The 22,785-nt window shown below is 38.5% G+C and overlaps 1 protein-coding gene across 3 annotated transcripts in view; it reads right to left on the bottom strand.

Moving 5' to 3' along the window:
- Positions 1-4,813: 4,813 nt before the first annotated feature.
- LOC121382294 (solute carrier family 28 member 3-like) overlaps positions 4,814-22,785 on the bottom strand; it is a 34,398-nt gene continuing 16,426 nt past the window's right edge. For 2 of the 3 annotated variants that reach the window (XM_041511862.1, XM_041511864.1), the window contains 7 exons: positions 21,774-21,935; positions 17,742-17,867; positions 15,648-15,778; positions 10,479-10,647; positions 8,000-8,263; positions 7,008-7,188; positions 4,814-5,067 (listed from right to left, as the gene is read on the bottom strand). In XM_041511862.1, coding sequence (XP_041367796.1) covers positions 5,021-5,067; positions 7,008-7,188; positions 8,000-8,263; positions 10,479-10,647; positions 15,648-15,778; positions 17,742-17,867; positions 21,774-21,935 — 1,080 coding nt within the window. In that variant the 3' untranslated portion in view covers positions 4,814-5,020. The remainder of the gene's footprint in view (positions 5,068-7,007; positions 7,189-7,999; positions 8,264-10,478; positions 10,648-15,647; positions 15,779-17,741; positions 17,868-21,773; positions 21,936-22,785) is intronic. The other variant, XM_041511863.1, reaches the window with a different exon arrangement.

The raw sequence follows: 22,785 nt of genomic DNA, 5'->3' as shown, positions 1-22,785 counted from the left end.
TTCTTTTTTTGTAAATAATTTCAGTTTGGTTTTACTTAAAAAGAAAAGTAAAAGTGTTTTGAAAATATATATTTTTTTGTTTACTGTTTTTGTGTGCAGTTTAGAAAATAATCGCTTAGAAATAAATAATTTGTAGTAAATTTCATAGTATGAAAAAGGCGTTCCCTGTGGGAAGATCTATAGCTATAACTACCTACCTTAAACACCGTTGCAGTGATAGTGTTTATGTAAAAAACCCCACCTCACATTAAAAAACAAAGAAAATATCTTAGTAATAAAAAAGTGCGTTACGTAATGTTGTTCAGTACACTCATCCCATGTAACGCTACATAACGTTTGTACATACATTCACCCACCCCTTCAAACGTTACATAATATTTGAATGGCCTCAAGGTTGTCACACAACATATTTTACTATCTTAATAATGCAGTATAAATATTATTTAATAAAAGTAATATTTTATTCCTATACAAAAAATTTCATGTATCAGTAAGACATTTCAAATATTAATTTTTGAAAAGTTTCATGTCTATTTTTTATTACTGTAAATAGTGAAAATTTGTCAATTGGGTTAACTTCAGTAATATTTCTTTTATTTGGGACCGGCCTCGGTGGCGTCGTGGCAGGCCATCGGTCTACAGGCTGGTAGGTACTGGGTTCGGATCCCAGTCGAGGCATGGGATTTTTAATCCAGATACCGACTCCAAACCCCGTGTGAGTGCTCCGCAAGACACTACATGGGCTACTCTTCCGATAGGCAGCAAGGGATCTTTTATTTGCGCTTCCCACAGGCAGAATAGCACAAACCATGGCCTTTGTTGAACCAGTTATGGATCACTGGTCGATGCAAGTGGTTTAAACCTACCCATTGAGCCTTGCGGAGCACTCACACAGGGTTTGAAGTCGGTATCTGGATTAAAAATCCCATGCCTCGACTGGGATTCGAACCCAATACCTACCATCCTGTAGACCGATGGCCTAACCACGACGCCACCGAGGCCGGTCACACTTACGACGGATTTACGACATATCGTGGCTAAGATGGCTTCGAAAATATGGGCCCAGACTCGATCTCAAATGACGTCGCACGCATGTAATTTGTATGGCGTAGTCTAGACTCTAAACGTTTTATACGCACCAGGCTACTCGAATGAATGAATGAATGAATGTTTAACGACACCCCAACACGAAAAATACATCGGTTATTGGGTGTCAAACTATGGTAATGCAAATAAATAAAGTGATGATCAACATCAATATAAAAATTCAAGGTTTAAACAAAACAGTGTAAAGATCTGTGCAAAAATACAAATACAAATATCACAGAATTTTACGGATACTGAATTTTACTATAAACTTCAATTTGTGCTGTATTGGCCATTCTGAAAGAGAATGTTACACCCCTGCACCACGGTGAGGTTACAGCACGCGCAGGGGAGGGCTACTCGAGTACCAAAATATGCAAATGAGGTAGATCACGTGACAACTTTTGATTGGCTGACATCTAAGCGTGGGGTGGGGAGGGGGTGACCTAATGATGCCATGGAGTGGGGGACACTATGGTGCCGACCCGAGGTAGCGCAGGGTGTGACGTCACAACGCTTGTCCAGACATTGCTTAAGATGAATTTAAATGGTGAAAAATCCTACATTATTATCGGTTCGGTAGTGTAGTGGTTAACCTTCATCCTACCAACACATTTTACATACAAATCCTACCAACTGGGGTCCGTCCGGACCCCACTGATATTTTCCTTTTTTAGAACAAAAAAAAAAATCACAAAAGACCTTTGCTTGTTTAAATGCTCTATTGGCTACATACACGTGACAATAGCACAAAAATAACAGAATAGTAGTCAATGCATTCCTTGATGAGTCATTTGTTAGGAAATATCACTCAAATTTTGCTCTTTTCCCAGCTAATATTGGCATTTGACGTGTTCTGAACTAAACAATGGCATAATCCTGTACCAAACTATAACGTGAAATATCGTCAACAAAATAAATTGATTATCTATCATCATGTCCTGCAGGAACATAGGTTTTGACTCTTTCAACTTGAATAGTCTGCCATTTTTGGATTTATAGGCATTGTTCGCACACAACTTGTTGGGTGCTGTGATCGGAACATACAGGCTTCCTGCATGCCCCACATTCCAGCCTAACTTTCTTGTCAACTTGACGAGGACACAGGCAACATCTTCTCCTCTTGGCAACACCCACTGCCTGTTGAGCCTGCTGTGGCTGACCAGGAGCTACTACGCCAACCATCTTCATTGCCAAACGGATCGGCGCCTACAATGTTGGTATCAGGGACCGGCGCCGGACCTGTGGCATGATCATCTCCTGTGCTAGTTCCAGCAGGAAGAGACGTCGTCGTCGTCGTCCCTCAGATAACTTCCACTCAGGAAAGTTGACTAGCCATATGATGAATGCAGCCACAGCCCCAACACAATATGGAATTGCCAATTTTTGCTGGGGTCGGTTTGGACCCCAGAAGAAAAATCAATCTTACAACCTAATACCCTGCCAGCATCTGAAAGTAACACATGCCCTGAAGCAGGCTAGGGTAGTCCAACAAACTCCTAAAATCTAGACACCAAAGTGCAGATAATAAAAATTTGACATACAAAATATACCACCCGGGGTCCGATCGGACCCCAGTTGGTAGGATTAAGGTTAAACCATCGAACTTAAGGCTGGTGTGTGTGTGTGTGTGGGTGTTAATACACACCGTGCTTGAACCTTAATTGGATATAAGCACGAAAATAGATATATACAAACACAATGTTGCATTAACATTACTTGTTCATAATTTGTAGAGTATATGAAATAATATTTTATCGATAAAAATGCGTTTATGACAAACACGTGTGTACAGTTAGAGAACTTCACATGCAAAAGAAGATTAAAATGTTGTTTCGAAGACTGTTGTTAGATACGAAATGTATATTAACATCTGGTAGATTTCGAAAATATGTACATTATAGAGCACTCAATTATAACACGCTGGTATTTTATAACATTTAAAATTATAACAAACACTGGGTGTAGGTAGTAAAGTGTTATAAGGAAAATTGATTTAATGGAAGTACAAATGACAAACAGCACGATAGTGTAATTTTTTGCATACAGATTTTTTTCAGAGATTAAAAAAGAAAAGAAAGAAAAATGTAGTAATTTAAAAGACAGTTAGAATGGGAAGAAAATAATGTTTGTTAAGGGGGAAAACAGGAATGTTTGTTGAACCCCAGCCCATTGCTTTAAAAACAGAAATTACCAGGCATTAGAATAAAAGAAAGGAATGTGTAGATGCCTTAATCAGTAGTCAGCAGGGGAAGAAAGGAATGGTTGTGACACCCCAGACCATTGTTTATCTATATCTATAGAAAAAAAGGAATATTTAACGTGTGACTACAACTCGAATAACGCTTCAAACTAACCTATGCTTAAGGGAAATGAATAAGTGCATTCAAAACAAAAATATCGATCACTGTTTAATATAAATTTACCAAATGGGTTTAAGAGTAAAAACAGGATCTGGACATTGCCCAGTGCTAAAGCGTTCGCCTGATTCGCGGTCGGTCTAGGATCGAACCCCATCGGTGGCCCATTGGGTTATTTCTCGTTCCAGCCAGTGAACCGCGACTAGTATATCAAATGTCGTTGTATATGCTATCCTGTCTGTGGGATGCTGTATATATAGCACATCCCTTGCTACTAATGGACAACATGTAGTGGGTTTTCTATATGGCAGAATTGCCAAATGTTTGACACCCAATAGCCAATAACAATAGAATCTAGTGATGTCGTTTTAACTTTATCTTTAAGAGTAAAAAACCCCAAAACAACCCAAAACAAACATGTTCATCTGTTTCGGAGTTTTCCATCCCATACCGTTATGTTGTTGTTGTTGTTGTTGAATTCGTTTCAGGTCGGCTCTGGCTTGGTGAGGTCATAACGACGTTGGGTTGTGTGGCTTACGAGGTTTTGTCCTCTATTTTTCCACGTGGGATCGTAGAGTTCTGGACACTGATTCACACTGAGCTGTCTTTCTCCACCGTGTTGATGTTTGCCGTCGGCTTGCAGCTTGTAAAAACGGTGTAGTTTAAATGCCCATCCCCAAGCATAATTCATTCACACACATATTTTACAAACGAAAAGTAGCACACCAAAGCAATAAAAGTAATGTTCCATCATCTGTTCGTCCACCTTCTTACATCCGCCTAGTCCACAACAGTAACAGACGACGGCATCGTCGTCTCTCGTCTAGAAGAAACCGGCCTTGGCGAGCTCTCTCGGTTTCTGACTCATCTGAATGGGCCACCGACCAAATGTGTAGAGACGTCTGTAGAATCCTTTCATTTCGGGACGGTGACAGAAAAAGTAATGTCTCGAAAGGTCATCCAATTCATCACCAGCGTTATAGGCAACATAAAATATGTAGCGTTCGTTTTGTATTTTTGGGCAGCAACCGTTTGATCCGTGGGTTCTTCATCCACGATTTCCTCCATTCAGTCAGCGAATGCCAAACACTCTTAAATCTGCAGTTTTTATATGACTTTATGGGTACCTCCCCCAATATAAAACTACGCAATTGGACAAAGAAAGAAAGAAATGTTTTATTTAACGACGCACTCAACACATTTTATTTACGGTTATATGGCATCAGTCATATGGTTAAGGACCACACAGATGTTGAGAGAGGAAACCCGCTGTCGCCACTTCATGGGCTACTCTTTTCGATTAGCAGCAAGGGATCTTTTATATGCACCATCCCACAGACAGGGTAGTACATCCCACGACCTTTGATATACCAGTCGTGGTGCACTGGCTGGAACGAGACATAGCCCAATGGGCCCACCGACGGGGATCGATCCCACACCGACCGCGCATCGAGCAAGCGCTGTACCACTGGGCTACGTCAATTGGACAATGCCTCGTTAACATGCTATTTATATACAGGTATGTCATTTATGTTGACGTAAATCTTAACACTATCACTCGGTGACATTTCATCTTAGTTAACTCGATACGTTCCATCTTGAAATTCCTGGAAGAACAGTCCTACAAGAATGAAAAAAAAATACACGTAGGTGAAAACTGACAAATTACACGTTTTATCATTACCGTAGTACATGTGGTGAAAACTGACATAATACGCATTTTAGCATTACCGTAATACATGTAGGTGGAAACTGATATAATAAGCGTTTTAGCATTACTGTAGTACATGTAGCTGAAAACTGTCATAATATGCGTTTCAGCATTACCGTCGTACATGCAATTGGATACAGTAATGTGCACATTTATTTCTAATTTGAACTGTCAAGTTGTCTTTGGACGTGTGTGGCGTGTGTGTGGTGAGCTGAGGATCCCATCATGGTGGGTTCGACTCCGCAGTCGGTCACTGTGGTGGATCTCTCTACTGCGTGGGCTTCACTTCAGGCTGTTGGGCTACACGAATAAAGAAGAACCCTCCCCCTCAGTGTGAACATTGTCAATGTACACTGACTGTGCGTCACATTTTGGTGGAGTGTTACCATCTGAAGCCGACAATAAACGATATAATTGGAAACAAGTGTTTTGGAATCTTTTAAATTCCACCCAGAATTAATTTTAAAGTTTTTAAAACACTTTGATTTATATACAACATTTTACAATATATTTACCTTGATTCATATATTGTATTAAACTTTCTTCCAAAGCTCCTTACACTGTAGTTTTACCTAATTATATAAATACTATTTTCATATACTTACCTTTTGTGACACCCAATAGTTGATGTGAATATTTGTGCTGGGATGTCGTTAAAATTCATTCATGCATTCATTCGTACCTGACCCAGCCAGCACCACGGTCAAACAGCAGTTACCCCGAGGACAAATATATAGACAGGTAAACAGAGTGACTATTACAATGCTAAGTTTAATTGACCCATTTAATGTCAGTTTCTACCGGTCCAAATTGACCTTAAAAGAATGAGCATTGCGGATATTGCTACGTAAACGTAATGTGGGTTTTAATAAAAATATTGCGTGTTGGCTGATGTGATTTAAAATAAGACACGGGTCGGGTCGGGTTACTCTTTCACATGCCCATATCCACTGAAGGTTCAGGCATGCCCACCGTGGGTCCAACCTCCGACTTTGCCAGTTGATGGATCCGTAAAACAAGAAAACCGAGCACTACTGCAGGTGCCTGTGTATAAGGGAGGTTTTTAGTGTCGGATGCCCCCTCTACTTCAAGTAGATTTTCTTCTCGATGTATTTTCCATTCAGCATGACCCAACCCCACTGAAATGTTGCTCGCCACCATCTAGATCCCTCTGCACAATTTCCTGCACAATCGCCAGTACTGTTTGACCAGATCGGTCGTTGATATACCACTCGTAGGACACTGGTTGGTATACGATTAACCAAATTTACCAATAGGTTTGCCGGGATTCGAACCTACGACCCAAATAGCTCAAATGGGACCACTCAGCTACATTGGGACCCCTAAATCAATTCTCTATTAATGTGGCAGTGAAAATCGTTTTCTTTTTAACCAAAGAAAGTTTCAAGAACTTAATATATTGTTGAATAAATTAAATGTTTTTAATGTAACTTGTGTTAAAAGGATGCTAAAATGATTTTACGACTCATTTGGAAATTAATAATGAAAGGCTAGTACAGCGATTTCTCTGCCATTTACAGCTAACATCTAACCATTAACCTTGTACTTAATAGGCAACCGCGATAACAGAATGCCAGCGACAACGTGCTTGAATCATAATAATGAATAGTAAGCGTGAAGATGAAATAAACTAAATGACCCTAGACTGATTCCGCTGGCTCTGTATACGCTAGTGGTTGTACTATACGAAATAAAATCCATTTGGCGAACTTTAACCCAACCGGGTGTTCTTTGGTTCAGTACTACCTACTAGGGTTAGTGGACAGTTGGCTTACAATAATGCTTGTCGTGGGCTCTCGTTTCTCTGAGCCAGACCCTGGTGTCCTCACCTGCGATACACGCCGTCATAAAACAAGCAATGTTGCCGGCAATCATGGCTCTCAGAATTATCCTCGACATTTCCGGTTTCCTTTTCGGGGCAAGAGTAGACAAGGCTCCAAGTAAAATGCCAACTGAGCCAAAATTGGCAAATCCACACAACGCGTACGTAGAGATCAGTTCGGAACGTACCTGCATTTGAGACAATAAAGTGTGCATTAAAAAAACCCTAATTCGTTGATGATGCAGTGTTTTCAATATACGTAAATTAGACTGATGGTTTGGACACGCCTTTACAACTAAAGTTGACAGTTTGGATCAAACTACTGACAATATGTAACACGTCTTAACAACTCACATACTAATACCAGTAAACGAGAAAGATTCTACGGTTTCAAACTGACGCGTTCGAATCCGATGTCTAGAAATTACAGACACTGGAGTTGTTACGGTAGGTTGTGCGAAATCAACACAGGGGCACACGCGGAAAACTCTCATATTCATGTAATAGCTTTTTATGTGAGATAATCATTTACCGCTTTTAAATGGATTGGATTGGTTTCCATCGAAGTTTGTCTCGCCTCGAAGGAAGACAAGATACATTAAGTTGACGTTTAACATCGTTCCGACGATCCGTTCTTAGAAACGTCATTGATCAGTGGAACGTGGGTAATAGTTACATATGTTGATATTCATATCTATGGAAGTACATATTCAAGTCAATTTTGAAGTCACATGTTGTTTTTAAACTATTTTATTATTATTATTATTATTATTATTATTATTATTATTATTTGACACTGGGTTTCACGAAGCATAGCTAGCAGTTACTATTGGCTCTACGTTATCGATAATATACTTTCACTAAAGTGACATCATTATGTTGCAATATGACATAATTTAATCTGATAATATTTATCACACACAGTTGTACAAACACCTAAATGAATTGAGTTCAGCTACGACCATGCAACTTTAAAGTAGGCAACCAATCCCAACTCACCGATAAAAATCCGCCAACCAGTGTTTCGTTTGTTCTCACAAGGAAGGCGTCCTGATCATGCCACAGCCAATCAGAAGAGCTGTTGTAAACCTGTGTGTAGTTTAACCACCGTTTCTTATTTTCAAGCAAGTCCTTCAGGCGTTCGTAAGCGATGAATTCGTTGGTGAACGTTTTCACCCCCACAAGCCTAGCGACCCGCCGACAGTCCTGTGGGCGGGTGCCCATAGCAAGAGCCACAGGGTAGAGCACGTAGGAACATATCAGCTGCAACCGCAACAAATATACACGATCTATATTTTAATGTGTGTTTTCATATCACTTAGTAAAACCGCTGTACCGTTAATCCTTGAATAGACGTCTAGGCGTCTATATTTTAATGTGTGTTTTCATATCACTTAGTAAAACCGCTGTACCGTTAATCCTTGAATAGACGTCTAGGCGTCTATATTTTTTGCAATGCTATGACATCAGGTCCCATATTTTTAAAGCTATTTTAGCGTTACAAAATCGTAAAGTTATTGTGAGCTATGACATGTGATATAGTGACGCCATAGCCTACGATGGTTTTACGATTTCGTAGCGCCAAGATAGTTTTGAAAATCCCTAGACAGGCGTCAGTTTGAAGCAGGCTTGTTTTTAGTTCAAACGTACCAGTACGTTTTTAAAAGAACAACAGAGATTATGTGGTATTGAAAAATAGCATTATTATATTGTTTGCCATGTGTTTATAAGTGTTTCACGTCTTGCAATGGAAGTGACAAGAATAACGCAGTCATTAACCTGAAACAACTAGAACAGAAGAAACAGGCGTTTATATAGAAAGTTACTCGAGACATTTCGCCCAGCTGTTAGCTCATAACATTTCACCGTAGGAGATGGCCCAAAAGTGCTATAAAAATGGCCGAAGTGCCAACTATTGTACTAGCAGCTAATTTTGGTATTTTCTGATAGTATATGTTCTGACTATCTCCTGAGCAAAAATTACGCAGAATAACGTTGGGGAAACATGGTCAAATGACGTCATCAATATGGCAGCATTGATTTTAATATTATTTTGCATCTAGTTGCGACAGTGTCTTCATTTGTCTTCATTTGTTTGACATTTTTTTGATCAGTTAATAAATTCGGCTGAGCTGATAGCTCACGTAGCCTGTACACGGTAAGATTTTGGCCACTCGTGGCCAAAAATCTAACACGATAGATATTTTCCTCACGACCATGCGAGGCGAAAAAACTCAGCGACATTACCTGCAAGTCTCAAGTAACGTTTTGCTCAGCTGATATCTCTCGTGTGCTGTAGGCTTTATCAATAAGGTCTTGTCTAATATATACGACCAAAGGTCACAAGAATAAGTTTAATATCCAATGGTGATAAAACAAAGCGTTGATGAATGGTTATGGAGGCCACTTCCCGTAGCCAGTTGTTGAAACGTCGGTTAACGTAAACAATGGTTAACAGAACTCTTCCAAACCTAAGACGAAATTGATTAAGAATAAGCAAATGCATCCACATATTACCAAATCTAACGTTTATTTTGTATTTGTGAAATAATAATTAAAAGGAAAACATTAGACTAACCCAGGGTTAATTTGATGCTGCGTTTGAATGTGCTCGGAAATTGTTATTTTCGAGTTGTAAACTCATAGTTGTTTGTGTTCGGGTGCACTTTTAAGAAAATAAGTTCCGGTCCCCTCAACATAGCCAACATCAATGTATCTCATTTACACTACTAATAAAACAAAGTGACTTTACAAATATTTTCGTCAGATTCACAATGGCGGAACTATTTACAAGACTATTAAGTTTACCGATTGGCAATATATCCTGTAACACATTGAAGGTAACTAAATACTGTAAATTAAAATAAAATAAAACTAAAAACTAAAAACTTTAAAAATAATTCAACTAGAATTATTGCCTCAAGTATCAAGTAGCATAGATAACCAGCAGCGGGTTTCTTCTCCAGTACTAGTTTAACAGGAAGGAAGGAAATGGTTTATTTAACGACGCACTCAACACATTTTGTTTCCGGTTATATGGCGTTGAACATATGGTTAAGGACCACACAGATATTGAGGGAGGAAACACGCTGTCGCCACTTCATGGGCTACTCTTTTCGATTAGCAGCAAGGGATCGTTTATATGCACCATCCCATAGACAGGATAGCACATACCACGGCCTTTGATGTACCAGTCGTGGTGAACTGGCTGGAGTGAGATATAGCCCAATGGGCCCACTGACGGAGATCGATCCCAAACCGACCGCGCATCAAGCGAACGCTTTACCACTGGGCTACGTCTCGCCCCTAGTTTAAAAGATACAAACTTTTGACATCTGAAAACCACCGATTAATCAATGTGACATTATGGAACAAATATTTCCTTTGAACTGTCTCGAACAAAAATACGGTTTTGAATTTATTACTAAATTTGTCTTTTTGGTTGCACATGGAACTATAAAGCTTAAAATCACCTCACCTCAAATGTAAGATTATGGATATCAACTCTTTCACCAAACCACGTCAACGTCGCGTTTACAAACGCCAGTAGAGCTAGAAATGCGATCAAGTTTACGATCATGCTAGCAATTAGTTTTATCGAAGTTGTCGCCCCTGTCGTAATGGCGTCAATCAAATTTCTGTCTTCACTAAAACAAAGGGAGAAAAATGGAATTTTCCTTTAGGTTAAATTAGAATGAATTATCAATATGATTCGGATTAAACAATGACTTAAATATTACATAACACATTATCACGAGATTTAGCACAGGCATTATGACAACATTATTTAAGACATGTTATATAAGGAAATTTATACAATATTTAAGACACGTGTTACGAATATAACGTATATTATACTAAAACCAATTTTAAAAGGAGATTTAATACACTTGTTATGACGCATTTTCACTATTAGAGCCGTTTGAAATCAAACACTAATTATATATTATTTGTTTACATTATCCATTTCCGAACATCCCAAGTGTTTTCTGTCATCCTGGTTTTCTAATACCACAAAATTCATTTTTCGTATTTCGAAAACGTCACGTACCCATGAGAAGTAAAGGTTATGAGCTCTAGCTTGTTTCTCAGGGCATTTCCCCGTTTTAGCGTCACAGACTCGTGTTTCAATCTATTCCAGCTTTAACACACGTTAACACACGTGTTATAACGCGATTTAACACATACACACACACACACACACACACACACACACACGCATGCACGCATGCACGTGCGCGCTATAACTAGATTTAACACACGTGGTATAACTAGATTTATTACATACCTATTCAGTCTTACTATAGTGATAAAGTAAAGTTTATTTTATTTAACGACGCCACTAGAGCACATTGATTTTTTTCATCTTATCATCGGCTATTGGACGTCAAACATATGGTCATTCTGACACTGTTTTTTTTAGAGGAAACCCGCTGTCGCCACATAGGCTACTCTTTTAGTACAGGCAGCAATGGATCTTTTATGTGCGCTTCATTAGAGGTATTTCGCATTCCTATTGCGCATGCGCGCGAAGAGTAACGTCCCTTGACAAAATAGACTGAAACTAGTCTATTTACAAATTGGGGGGCGTGACAGACAGGTTGTTATGGGCGACTTGAGTAGCTTCGTAGGAGACTTTTAAACTTTGGCAACTAACATGTACATATTTCGAATTAGATGGTATAATGGCCGTAGAAAACGGTCCGCTGAAATTTACAGCGGAATGGTTCAAATTAAAGGGACATTCCTGAGTTTGCTGCATTGTAAGATGTTTCCGACTAATAAAATATTTCTACGATTAAATTTACATATTAAATATATTTTCTTGTTTAGAATACCAGTGTCTGTATATTCAATGTGTTTCTGATCGTCTTAATATTTGTAAGAAGCCCAGACTGGATTTTGTCTTCAAATAACTTCGTACGTAAGAAAAAACAATATTTTAGGAAATAAGATGAAATTTAACCTAGTACAAATATTAGAACGATCAGAAACACGTTTAATATACAGCCACTGATATTTTATGCAGAAAAATATATTTGATATGTAATTACAATCGTTAAAAAGTCTCTCTTAGTCGATAACATCTTAAAAATTGCAGCAAACTCGGGAATGTCCATTTAAAAAGCAGTGCAACAACTTGGACAAAGTCTCTGCGACTCGTACCCGAGGGTTTTGATAACGCCAGATTAAAAGACTATCTCGTAAAAAGTATAGATTTCATAGGTTATGGCATCGACAGGTTATGGCATCGATCGATATATATATATTTGAGAGAGAGAGAGAGAGAGAGAGAGAGAGAGAGAGAGAGAGAGAGAGAGAGAGAGAGAGAGAGAGAGAGAGAGAGAGAGTACACACACACACACACACACACACACACACACACACACACACACATATATATATATATATATATATATATATATATATATATATATATAGTCAAACCTGTCTTAAGCAGCCACACAAGGGAGTAGATAAACGTGGCCGATTAAGACATGTGGCCGCTGAGTACAAGTTTCCACATATATAGTCTTTAAAACATTTGTTGTTGTTTCTTGTTTTACCGTCTGTACTGCTAATTAACGGATTTGTGCTTCATAGTTGACTATAAATCAACTTTTGACATGTCTCCTTCAGAAATAATGCAAATAGAATATATTAAATTAACCGTTCTCCACAATTTTGTTTTCTTTTTCCATTTAATTATTTAATTCCGACTTCATGCGCTGTATTGTTATTGTAAGTGAATCTACAAATGTCAAGCGTAGCCTGCCCAGAGGCAATTAGATGCATGTCAGATTCATACTTCCTTAATGAATACACAGTGGAGATGTCGGGAATGAATGGGTACTAGTATTCCTGAAGGTGTGAAGATCAGTTATTTGCTGCACCTTATCGCTGTTGTTAAAATATCCCTTTTATATAAGAGTAAAACTTTACTGTGGCCGCTTAATGCAGGTATTTTAGCGATTTGGGATCCGATTTAGGTGGCCGCTGGCCGCGTTAGACAGGTGACCGCTTATTACAGGTGCATTTACATTATAAATCGTTTGGGAGGAAAAAGTGGCCGCTTAAGGCAGGTGACCGCTGAGTACAGGTGGCCGCTAGGACAGGTTTGACTGTATATATATATCAGAAGGTGTTTTGTTGCATTTTTCTTAGTGTTTATCTAATTGGGAAAAGTTAAAAAAAGAAGAGATTTTATGCTGTTACATGTATATCCATAAAGTGGGAATTTAAAAAAAGGGGGATTTGAGGGGAGGGGGGGGGGGGGGTTGAAGGTAGTTGCCGTTCTGTTTACCCATACACACGTTTTTATACAGTGTCAACATGAACGCATTGGGTATTATACAAAATATATTTATTTTCTTTACTGTTAATGTGTTTTCCACCATATCTAAGTATATAAAATACTAGACGGACCTGTGTAGGAACGTCCTGTACACAGCCGTCATCACTCTCTATATATATTCATATATCATTATCATTATTATTATTATTTAAGGAGTGTCTGTTATTTCTTTTACGTTCATCGGGGTATGAACAAAATAAATCATCCGTAAATTGTGTGAATCAGCGAAGCCGTTCTCACATAAGTTTGCGGATGATTTTTTTGTTCATACCTAGATGAACGTAAAAGTAATAACAGACAATACTTATAATTAAATTTGAAACAGACTGAGTAATAATAACATTAAAAGTTCATATATATATATATATATATATATATATATATATATATATATATATATATATATATATATATATATATATATATATATATATATTCTGTTGAGTATTGTCCGAAATATACATATATTTTCTGTATATACAAAAAAATTATATTTATTTATTTTATTTACTGTTTACTACCATATCTAAGTAGAGAATACTAGACCGCCCTGTATAGGAACGTTCTGTGCATAGCTGTCCTGACTACATATATTTTTTTATATATTTACACACGCCACGTTATATATTTTATTGAGTATAATCCGAAATATACATATCTTTTCTTTATATACAAAATATATATTTATTTTCTTTACTGTTAATATGTTTTCCACCATATCTAAGTATACTAGACCGCCCTGTGTAGGAACATCCTGTACAGAACCGGTAAGGTTTTGGTCCCTTATGCGTTCACTGGCTTCCCTCCTACAAAATGTACCGAACAAACCCTCGTACTTAGAGTAACATTAAAATCGTTTTCTACGTGAAACGATTACCCACAAACGTTTCCGATATCCATTGGCTGGATATCGATGGAAGGATAACGAATTTCCCGGACATATGCGATTGGAACAGTTAATAATTGAACAATGGTCGTGGCCTCCCATTGCTTTTGCCCCCCAATTTGCAGATAGGTCTATTTTGGCGAGATCTCGCGGTTTGCGTCCTCGAGTAACTCCGCAACGGGCACATGCGCAGTGGAATGAGAAAGAGGTCTATTGCGCCAAAATCAAAATTAGAATGTTGTTTGTTGAATAATAACCATATATAGTCCTTTTTTGTCAAAAGCAAACCGATGAAATAGAATGTTGCATCATAAAAACATGTTATTAAGTTTTAGTCCCATACCAACTCAAATAAGCTTTTTAAAAAAAAAGAAAAAAAAAAAAAAGATAAAAATCCAGTATAAAAAAAAATGTTGCTTTACAAATTACCATTAAATTATACAGATTAAGTCTCATTTTTAATACAGGAGTGAGAACAAAATGCTAGAACAGCCAAAATATGCAGCTTGACTTGCATTGTCAACTAGTCTTTGAGTCGCAGACTTCTTTGTAGTGATGTAGTAGGGATGAAAGACTTTGTGGCGATGCAAGAGGAGTGAAATCTCCAGTAAAGGATTTCCTCGAAAGTGGCTGTCCTCCTATAGACGAGGTACTAGATAGAGATCCATGGTATCATCAACTATTTTGTCAAATGCCCATTCGATACGGCCCTGATCATGTATTTCGGTGCTGTCACTCAAACTACCTTGAATGTTCCATCAATTGCCTTAAAACCAAAATAAGTTATTTGAGATTGTATGTGTTTAAAACTGAATAAATTAATGTTTTTATATGAATTTTATCTTTATTCATTAAGAAGTTAGATGCCAATTCATCGGTTCCCTTTTGACGCAAACTGACAATAGCCTAGAAATGATTTTTTCCCCTCAGTAAAATAGAATAATGCGGCGCGCGCTCGTGTGCGTTTAATTTGGATATTGTAAATACTTCAGTAGTAGGCTACTAATAAAAAATATGGAAAGAAAAATAGATCTGTGAAAATGTTTTTTTTTTAGATACTTTGTTATCATATTACAAAGCATAAACACGTACTTATTGTTTATTACAGTACTATTTGGACTGTTATAATATTGGTGTCAAGACTAGATCTGATCTGTTATTTCTTTTGCGTTTCGTTTCTTACTGGTACCATACTCGCCAGACGATGATCGCCCAGTGGACTACATTTGTAAAACTCTTAGTCGCCCTTAGCCAACCGGGCGACTGCTAATTTTCAACCCTGACACTTCCGAACTGCGCGCGCGCGCGCGCACACACACACACACACACACACACACACACACACACACACACACACACACACACACACACACACACACATATATATTCCACACGTCCATACTGACCTGTCTTCCATTGTCCCGTAGTCGTCAGCTGATATGATGGGTTCCTCCGTTTCTGGACACATTAATTTTGACATGGCAAGAGCTGCTGGGGCCGACATCACTGACGCCGATAATAGGTGGTTAGCGGGAATCTGCAATGCAACATTACAATACATGTTACCGCTGAAATATATTTGACGTTCTTGTGCTGAAACTATGGTCAAAGGCTGGGAGTGGGGGGAAAACGTTTCCCTAAAATAAGCGCTACACATATATTTTGGGAATGCAAAAAGAAAAACGCAAGAAAACAACGTTTGCAAAAGGTTCACTAAAGGAAACTTGTATTTTCTAATATAATGGCTTTAAGTGACCAATAATTGATGAACGACCATGGTGCTATCGGAATAAACATTCTGATATTGGGTGCTGCTTTGGAGAGAGAGAGAGAGAGAGAGAGAGAGAGAGAGAGAGAGAGAGAGAGAGAGAGAGAGAGAGAGAGAGAGAGAGAGAGAGAGAGAGGAGGGAGGGAGGGAGGGGAGCGAGCGAGCGAGAGAGAGAGAGAGAGAGAGAGAGAGAGAGAGAGAGAGAGAGAGAGAGAGAGAGAGAGAGAGAGAGAGAGAGAGAGAGAGAGATCAGCTTACCTCTAAACCAATGTACACCCCAAGCACCCTACCGGCGATGGTTATGAAACCAGCTGTGACGGAGTCAGCTGTCTGAACATTTAACTTAAGTAGCACTTTAATGATCGAAAGCCACTGCATGGAGTAATTAACCCAAGAAGACCGACTAAAGAAACTGTATGCGTCGCTTACCCAAAATTTATGAAGGTTTATAACATCTATAACTTGTAATCCTAGTCTCACAACTTGGTAAGCTGCAGGTTAATTGAATAGTATATGTGTGAGAAAGATAGCTGATGATCTAAAGTCAGAACGACTAAAGTAAACTGTAGGCGTCTCTTACCCAAAAGTTACGAATAGTTATAATATCTATAACTAGTAATCGTAGTCTCACGAATTGGTAAACTGTAGGTTATTGGAATATTGTATGTCAGGAAGAATGAGGATAATAATTAATTATTCTATAGTTGGTTATGTATTAACTGTGAGGGGTAACTATATCCCTAATTGCCAAGTGACTAAGTTTAACGTGTGGTGCTCAGCCTAGAGGTGGTGTGACACCGGTTGTAACATGCCATGTAAGTGCTGTAACGCTTGCCTGGTATTTTATAATACATATTTGAAACTAAACGTGTGTTGTTGTCTTTCTAGTGAATTTAGCGTCGGATAATAGTAAAAAAAAAGAGAAAAAAAAAAAGAGAAGCAATATATATTACGATTTTGTTCCCTGAATAACTCTAGAGCCAAGCCACTCGGTAGAAAGCTACTCGATACATGGAGATCTATATGAGTAGTTTGGGATATTTGGGTGAAATAGTGTTACACCTATTGCGGGTTTCTGATTCGGTTGCCGGGGATCTGAGTGGTGGAGCAGTTGCCGATAACGGCGTTGAAATCTCCGTGACACCAGCCCACCCTTAAACCAATGTATAACCCAAGCACGCCTCCGGCAATGGTTGTGAAACCAGCATACCCCTAAACCAATGTACACCCCAAGCACGCCTCCGGCAATGGTTGCGAAACCAGCATACCCCTAAACCAATGTACACCCCAAGCACGCCTCCGGCAATGGTTGCGAAACCAGCATACCCCTAAACCAATGTACACCCCAAGCACGCCTCCGGCAATGGTTGCGAAACCTGCATACCCCTAAACCAATGTACACCCCAAGCACGCCTCCGGCAATGGTTGCGAAACCAGCATACCCCTAAACCAATGTACACCCCAAGCACGCCTCCGGCAATGGTTGCGAAACCAGCATACCCCTAAACCAATGTACACCCCAAGCACGCCTCCGGCAATGGTTGGGAAACCAGCATACCCCTAAACCAATGTACACCCCAAGCACGCCTCCGGCAATGGTTGCGAAACCTGCATACCCCTAAACCAATGTACACCCCAAGCACGCCTCCGGCAATGGTTGCGAAACCAGCATACCCCTAAACCAATGTACACCCCAAGCACGCCTCCGGCAATGGTTGCGAAACCAGCATACCTCTAAACCAATGTACACCCCAAGCACGCCCCCGGAAATGGTTGCGAAACCAGCTGTCATGATCGCGTGTAGCTCAGATATCGTCATTCTGTCGAGGAACGGTCTGATCATCAAGAGACCTTCTGTCTGAAATAGCGAGAAATGTTTGTTAAAATGAAACTGAACATCTTAAAAAATTGGTGTCAAGTTTGTTACCATTGTAACATGCAATAAAACCTTTTAACGGCTAAACGTACGTATTATCTTTGGACCCTAAAACACACTGAATATACAGAAACATTGATATCATAAAGAAGGAAATATTATATTTGATATTCATTTTAATGATTGTTCGAGCCAGTGCATCACGACTGGTTTATCAAAGGCCGTCGTATGTGCTATCCTGTCTGTGAGATGGTGCATATAAAGATCCCTTGCTACTAATGGAAAATGTAGCGGGTTTCCTCTTTGAGACAATACATTTGAAAATAAAGAAATATTGTAGTTTCAACTTTGACATTGCACCTTTAATTTTTTTGACGTCTGCGTACGTAGTAAGTCAAGAGTCTGAAACACGGATCGAATACTTTATTCGTGGTATACATGCTGAAATCAGAGATTAAATACTTCTATTACAACTGTATTTTAGCCTACAAGACTATTCCCCAATTTATGTAAAGCTATCTTAAAACCAATAGTCCTAAGTGTAGGCTATTACAGATTTGTAACGTTATGCTAGGGTTATACTATCAACTGTCACGACGAAGTTAGCCAACTCAACGGTTGCGTTGTAATTTCACCAACTGCTAAATTACGATGGGTGCTCTCACATTAACAACTATTGCGTTATACGACAACAATGAAGTTATAAGGACGCCCAGACTAGTACCTGGACAGTCGTAGAAGTCGTGAGAGCATAAAGTGTACCAACTTTGTCGTGGCAGTTGGTAGTCTTAACCTAGCATAAATTTACACTTTATAAAAACGATTACGACTTCATGCTAGCCGTCCAGCTGGTGTTTTTAATGCTGTAGCCCAAAATACATTTTAATGTGAAGGAAATACTACTAATAAAAAAGCTCATACTTCAGGAATTGAGGCCAGTCATTTCAGTCGTTTTAGCAATAATGTTTTATTAATTAGATTTTCAAGGGCATGGATGCTAGCGGCTCTCGTTTATTTTCATTAATGGTATGCAGTCAATGACCACTGACCTGTTTAATGGCCTAGCATAGTATAACTTGAAAATATTAATTTTAATTGTCCCTAAAAGTACATTATTCATTCTCCTTCTCCCCCACAATTCAAAATGGCCGCCAATTAACCATTTCTCATTCTATTAGTTAAAAGTGTAAAGTATAAAATATTAGCTCCAATGGCACATTTCAGACAATATTATTACAATTTATGTGTTGCTGTTATATAGTAATAATTATTTAAAACAAAATATGAATATGCTGAACAATAAAAGAAACGCATCTAATCACAAATACCGTATATATAATAGTCCAATGGCTAAAGCCTAAATATCAATGGAATCGTTCACTTTTTAGAAAAGTGTGAACCTTGACACAAATCTTCTATTGCTTAATGGTGTCAATTTAAAAACAAATATTAATATCTTCACCTATGGCCGCCATTTTGAATTTCAAAATGGCCGCCACCAGTTAAAATTTGTAGTGAAAATCTCGGATTCTAAGGCACGCAGAACCATGATTCCAAAACCTTTTCTCATGTTTTAATGAGCTGCGAATCAATCAGTGCATATAAAAAAGTAGGTAATATGTTCGCCATATAAATATTTGTATACATATTTACCAACATAAAATTACAATAAAGCAAAACTGAAGGTGCATCATGTTGAAATTATATTCAACTGTCACCTTCTTTCAGGTGTTGAAAGTGTGCTTATAACAAGATGCCAAAAGTATTTCAAATTGAGATTTATGAATACTGTGAAATCACGTTTGTGGTTAGCAAATTTGCGTGTAATCTGCAGACTAGTGCAATCAACGAATTTAAGAACACAATAATATAATACACCTATTCATTTAATACGAACTTACATTTTAGATCCACAATTTAAGTACCCGGCTAAGGAAGGAAATGTTTTATTTAACGACGCACTCAACACATTTTATTTACGGTTATATGGCGTCAGACATATGGTTAAGGACCAAACAGATATTGAGAGAGGAAACCCGCTGTCGCCACTTCATGGGCTACTCTTTTCGATTAGCAGCAAGGATCTTTTATATGCACCATCCCACCGACAGGGCAGTACACACCACGGCCTTTGATATACAAGTCGTGGTGTACTGGCTGGAACGAGACATAGCCCAATGGGCCCACCGACGGGGATCGATCCCAGACAGACCGCGCATCGAGCGAGCGCTTTACCACTGGACTACGTCCCGCATCAAATCATAAATAGTACATGTAATTATATTGTCATTGGAGCTAATATTTTATAGCTTGTACTTTTAAATGTGATACAAATAGAAATAGTCAGAAATAGTTAATTGGCGACCATTTTGAATTGTGACATCATGTGGCCAATAGGGGTCACTGCCAGGTTGGTCCTATATCAAGTTGTATTCTCTCTGATGGCCTAATGGCATGCAAAGTGGCATGTTAGTATCACATTTTGTACTATATTACTACTATATGTCACAACTCTACTACACTATTATTAATAATATTTTGTACAACAACTGATTTATAGCGACGGTCGATAATTCAGAAAAAAATAACGGCCATTTTGAAGAACAAATGTGTAACGTATTATATTTTGAGTCACGTGACGGGCATCCCCAAATAATCGCACGATGAGAACAATAGAATAAGAAGGCGAGGCGATCTCATCCAGACGGGGGCTAACTGACGCAAAAACGATAAAAACAAGTTACTTGAAGAAAAAAACGTTCATTGAATGATCTTATTAATAAGCTTATACATTTAATTTAGTTTAGTAATAAAACCATTTTAAACAGCTATAACCCAACTAGTTAGGGCTACACATGTACAGGGAATCCCATAATATATTATATAAGCCTGACTATTTTATAGTGGAGATGTTTATGTTTACTCATACTCTGACTGCCTAAAGACCGGATTAGTATTCATTCAGATTACCAAGTCCATTTTCTACCCAGTCAAATTCGTTTTTATGCCATATGTACTATATCACCATGCACAATTACATATATTAGTATTCGCTATGTCTTGGGGACAAAAAAAATAAAAATAATAAAGAACAAAACGAAGATGCTAAGTCAGCTCCGTTGTCTAGTGGATAAGCTACTAGATAGTACAGCTGACGACAGTGGTTCAAATCCCATCAAAGCTGACTTACACTTTCATTCATCTGTCTCATCTATCACCCTTTGCCTACCATTCTAATTATCTTAATATAAACAACCTTTCCAATTTTCCCCACGATTTCAATCTGTTCCGACCCTTTCTGTCAGTTTCCTCCCAACTCCGTCTTCCGAGTTGTCCACACCATCGCCTACCTGCCTTTAAACTTCCTCCATGGATGCAGTCTCTGATTTTCCCTACACCAACCTGGCATACTAGTTCTCTGCCGCTAATATAGCTGGTCTTACCCACGGCACTAACTGACGACCGCCGGTAGTAGTGGATCATAGTATGTGGTTGTAAGTGCCTCTTAAAAATTCCAGACATAACTACTGAACACTCCCCGAAGTGGTCAGGCTTAGCCCACAGCCAAAAGCTGATGGAGAATGACAGGTGTGTGGCACGGATAGCCACAAGAGACAATCATCTGTCGCGGTTTGAGAGACAAGGACTGGGATGTGGATGTGGAAAGCGAAAGAAGTTGAAAGATAGAAGTTGAAAGATAGGAGCTGCCAGATCGGGAAAAATGAGATGGAATTCAAACGAGTAAAAAAAGGAAAGGGGGGAGGGGCAATGGAATTTAAAAAATGAAGAAGATGAGCTGGGTTTAGAGAGACGTTGATGAATTGAGGATGTCCGCTATAGACAGGTTTAGCTGTAGAGTAATAAGAGACGCGGTCTAAAAGACCTCACCATTCCTATAAATATGCTTCCGGCTGCGTTTAAAGACTCGGCCGGTGTTGTCCCGAGACAGAATCCGAGAAATCTTCCGATCACGCCGACGATCGCCTGCATGACGCCGAGATAGTACAGGACGGAGATAACAGCACTGAAGAAAGTCACCATCGGCATCACCTTTAACATAACAGAACAGTGTATTCACTCTGATCGTTCAACAACGGCATATGAGGATACTGCAAAACAATAATAAATACATGTGTGACATGACGCCGAGATAATACAGGACAAAAATGAACATACTGAAGAAAGTCATCATCGGCATCATCTCTAACAGAACAGAACAGTTTATTCACTCTGGCCGTTTATCAACGGCATATGAGGATACCACAAAACAATAATAATATGGTTTACAGGAGAGTTGCATACATACAGAAAGAATAAATGGTTACCGTCTTAAGATATTGGCTTTATGTGCCGCAAGACTGCCAAGTGGCATTCGCCCTTCGACCTGAGCAGGATAAAGCCGGTATCTTAAGACAATAACAAGTCATTTTAGTTATCCTGCAATCCACATAAAAAGAAAAAGTAATGAAACGAACTGTTTCACGTTTTCCGCAGTAGTATATCCACACGTGTTTATTGCCTTGTCGCCTACAATAGTGTATACAACAAAACAAAATAGTTTTTAAAAAAAAAATAACAGCAATTTATTTCTTATTTTAAAATGCAAATTGTATTGAAAACGCTTTTTAAAAATCAAAACAATCAACTGGAAATAAAAACGTAAGTAATTTTGAACGATATAATAATTTATTCGTTTGCTTTTCATAACTAATGTAAAAGTAGTTCTGTGCCAAGATGAGTTAAATATATAGAACATAACTAGTTAATGACGTCAGATATCGGCTTTATCCTGTGAAGGTAAGAATGGTAAATTCCCCGAGGCTTTGCCTGAATAGGATAAGCAGACATCGACGTCATTAATTAGTTATTATTTGTATCCAGCAAACTATCAAAATTAAGG

Source organism: Gigantopelta aegis, chromosome 9 (assembly GCF_016097555.1).
Source record: "Gigantopelta aegis isolate Gae_Host chromosome 9, Gae_host_genome, whole genome shotgun sequence".
Lineage (NCBI taxonomy): Eukaryota > Metazoa > Mollusca > Gastropoda > Neomphalida > Peltospiridae > Gigantopelta > Gigantopelta aegis.
The sequence above is the reverse complement of the archived record's forward strand: the minus strand, read 5'-3'. Positions and strand labels throughout refer to the sequence as shown.